The following is a 3,181-nucleotide window of genomic DNA, read 5'->3' on the forward strand; positions in this document are numbered from 1 at the left end:
TGATTTAATTTTGTATTGAAATTGTTCTCTGTGGTAGTCAGTTGTGTGATCATTCAATTTTCAGTCTATGTATTAGCTCTGTACCTGTAACATATGTTGTGACATGAAGCATTTTCATCCTTGTCCATTATCTTGTTTCTTCCCTCTGTCATACGCTTGTTAGATAAATATATGTGTTCATGTCCAGTTGTTCCCTTCTGTGTCAACATTTTAGTTTCTCAAGTAATAGGAAAACACCAAAAAAGACAATATAGACAATCTGAACCTCCCCTTTGCTTATTTTACATTTTCTTTGGCGACGATCTTAGGGAACTACCTTGTTTAGTTTAGGTTTATTTTCTGTTCCCTTCATCTGAATTGTATTACCATGCTTTAGCCGAATATAGTTGCCGTCGCCTAGTCCCTGAGGAGAACACGACACTCGTAGTTTGGGGCGTAAAAACCCCGCTATATTACAATAGATCATTTTGGCGCCGTTGCCGGGGACTAGCGTCGAGCGATTATGTTAGCTATAGACTATGTTTATTTTAGTTTTGTGTTTAATTCATCGTGTATTTCTTTTTCTGTGTTTCTTTTATATTTTTTCCTTGTTGTTGCTTCGGCTTATTAGGATACTAACATTTTGACTAGTATTTACTGTTTATGAGTGTGCGTAGGAAATCTGATCTATTTGCAGGTTGATTGATAGTTACACTTGGTGGAGATATGGCGATGCTTCGTGATGTTTGGATGCCAAGCAGCCAATGCTATTTCACAGGGCCACTTTGGCCGTCTTTTGAGGCAGAGCTAAAGCCTGGTCTTATTGCTTTGGTTCAACAACAACAGTTTGGAGGTCTGCTCACTGAGGATCCCTATGAGCACTTATACCGAGTCATGGAGTATTCAGGTACAGTCAAGTACCATGGAGTTCCTCAAGATGCTATTAAGTGCATGCTGTTCTCATTCTCTCTCCGGGATGATGCTCGTGCTTGGTATCGATCCTTGCCATCAAGATCATTCAGTTGGAACGAGATATCACAAGCTTGCTTGGATAAATATTTCCCACTACACAAGCAGTCCGCAATTCGAGATGAGATCCTCAGCTTCGTTCAGCGTGAAGGCGAGAGCTTGTATGATGCTTGGGAGAGATACAAGGCTTTATTCAGGAGATGTCCTAACCACGGGCTCGAGAGATGGTTAGAGCTGCAGATATTCTATAGAGGATTGACTTTGAACACTCGAGCTTATGTCGATATGGCAGCGGGTGGAGCTATTTCAAACAAGACACTTGATGAAGCTTTACTGCTGATTGAGAGCATAGCTTTCCACCAACTTCAGTGGTACAATAAGAAGCCCACATCTGATTCATTGGTTTGCTTGCAACAAATCACTACACCTCAGCCACCAATTCTTACACAGAACCCTGAACCTCTATCTCAGTGTGACAAGATTGAGCTTGCATGGATTATCTTTGACGATGATGACACCATTCTAGTTGACACACACGCTACAGATCATATGGATACTAGTGTTGGAGATTCGGTTTTGCATTGTGATGATTCTTCCATGGATGAGCCAGAGCTGCAGTTAGTTGTTTTTGATATTGAGGAGTCACCTTTAGTTGATATTGATCATGTGCTGCTAGAGCCAGATATGGAGAAGTTCACCTTCGATGATGTTAGCCGCATTGCTTCCTCAACACTTGAGCCTGAGATGGAGAGCTTCATGGTTGAGTATGGTGAGGTGGATTCAGATGTCAAGGAGCCAAGCTCTACTATTTCACTTGTTGACACGAGTCCGGTTGAAATTTCTACTACCACACCTCACTTGGTATCTTCAATTGAGGTAGTCCTGAAGCTTCTTCCTAACTATCTCAGGTATGATCTTAGCTTTCTGGACAAGACATGTCATATCGCTGATATTGCCTATGCCCCATGTGACTTGTTGTTGATACATGTTCCTGATTTGATCAATAGATATACTTATATGATAGGGTACTCTATCGATGACTTAGAGGGCATTCTCTCTGTCACTTGTATTGGCTTGGTTGTTGAGTGTGCTTTCAGGTTTTTGCTTGTGCACGATCCATTACATGCTGACCAGGTTCGAGGTGACATTCCTTGGGACCCTGGTGGACTCAGAGCATGGGGATGAGGAGAAGCAAGGGGGCACACTCGAGGAAGGGAGAAGCTGGAGCAGGCATGAGGATAGAGAAGCAAAAGGAGAGGAGCTGCAGTTGGTGAGGTGATCGAGCGAGTGCTACTTCCTATGAAAACCCGGTGAGCTGTTTCATGACCCATTCCTAGTATATCATCCATTGATACATGCTGAAATCAAATGTTATTTGGGTTGCTTAAGCCATGTCTTAAATGTTGCCCCACTGAATTTTACTTGACATATGGTGCTTGATGAGAATATGTGAACTGAGTGTTGAATGCCTGGTAAACTAGTGATCTATACAATGCTTGCTTTGCTGAAAGTAGTGGAAGTTATTAGTTTTGAGTGCTCAAATCCCTAGTATACTAGAAAACTTAATCATTTTCTGCTTTTACCTTGATACACCTAGATCACCACGTTTAGATGCTGAATTTGTGCTAAGTGTGTTCCCATTGAGAGCAATCACCTAACCACTATGGATTAGCATGCTATGTTCCCTGGATCGGTAGCATGTGAACCAGACATGGAGAAGTGATGATTCCTGTTTTTGTGCTTATGCGTTGTTCATTTAAGATAAGTATATATGAATAAATAAGTCTGACTACCTACAGTAGCATGTCATGTTCCCGGGATCGGTGGCATGTGAAATCGGGTTAGCTTGGGCAGTAATTAATAATAAAAAATGTAATTGTCGAACCAGGTGTATACCATGTTCTCGGGATCGGTGGTATGTTCCTTTGGGGAGACAAACAAAAAAAACTAATAATTGGTCGAGCCAGGTGTATACCATGTTCTCGGGATCGGTGGTATGTTCCTTCAGTGAGACTAATAAAATAATATGTGCGTTTCTTTCAAATTCATAAGTGGTTCAACCACATAGTCATATTTCTGCTAATAAGAGATTTAATTCTAGTTCTTTTTGTTCTCGGGATCATGCTCTCTTTAGGAACTATTTGGCGCAGTCATCATTTAAACTTGTTAATCCTCTTTTATCTCTGTAAAAGTTTAAAATGGTCATGCTTACTAGTATCCTACTGCTTTGTAG

At 41.1% G+C, this 3,181-nt stretch overlaps 1 protein-coding gene and 1 non-coding gene across 2 annotated transcripts; one reads left to right on the forward strand and one right to left on the reverse strand.

Moving 5' to 3' along the window:
- Positions 1-342: 342 nt before the first annotated feature.
- LOC123133919 (uncharacterized) lies at positions 343-2,711 on the forward strand. Its single transcript, XM_044553301.1, has 2 exons — positions 343-1,856; positions 2,046-2,711. The coding sequence occupies exons 1-2, from the start codon at positions 706-708 to the stop codon at positions 2,131-2,133; spliced, it is 1,239 nt and encodes a 412-aa protein (XP_044409236.1). The 5' UTR covers positions 343-705; the 3' UTR covers positions 2,134-2,711.
- LOC123140293 (small nucleolar RNA R71) lies at positions 1,063-1,166 on the reverse strand. The gene has a single exon (XR_006469921.1). It is a non-coding gene; the product is annotated as a small nucleolar RNA R71 (small nucleolar RNA).
- Positions 2,712-3,181: the final 470 nt, after the last annotated feature.

This window comes from Triticum aestivum, chromosome 6B (genome assembly GCF_018294505.1).
Source record: "Triticum aestivum cultivar Chinese Spring chromosome 6B, IWGSC CS RefSeq v2.1, whole genome shotgun sequence".
Lineage (NCBI taxonomy): Eukaryota > Viridiplantae > Streptophyta > Magnoliopsida > Poales > Poaceae > Triticum > Triticum aestivum.

Bases quoted from the DNA above. Each gene is read 5' to 3' on its own strand.
- LOC123133919 (XM_044553301.1), top strand. From the start codon at position 706: ATGGCGATGCTTCGTGATGTTTGGATGCCAAGCAGCCAATGCTATTTC. The intron at 1,857-2,045 runs GTATGATCTTAG...GTGTGCTTTCAG, and splicing joins CTTCTTCCTAACTATCTCAG to GTTTTTGCTTGTGCACGATC.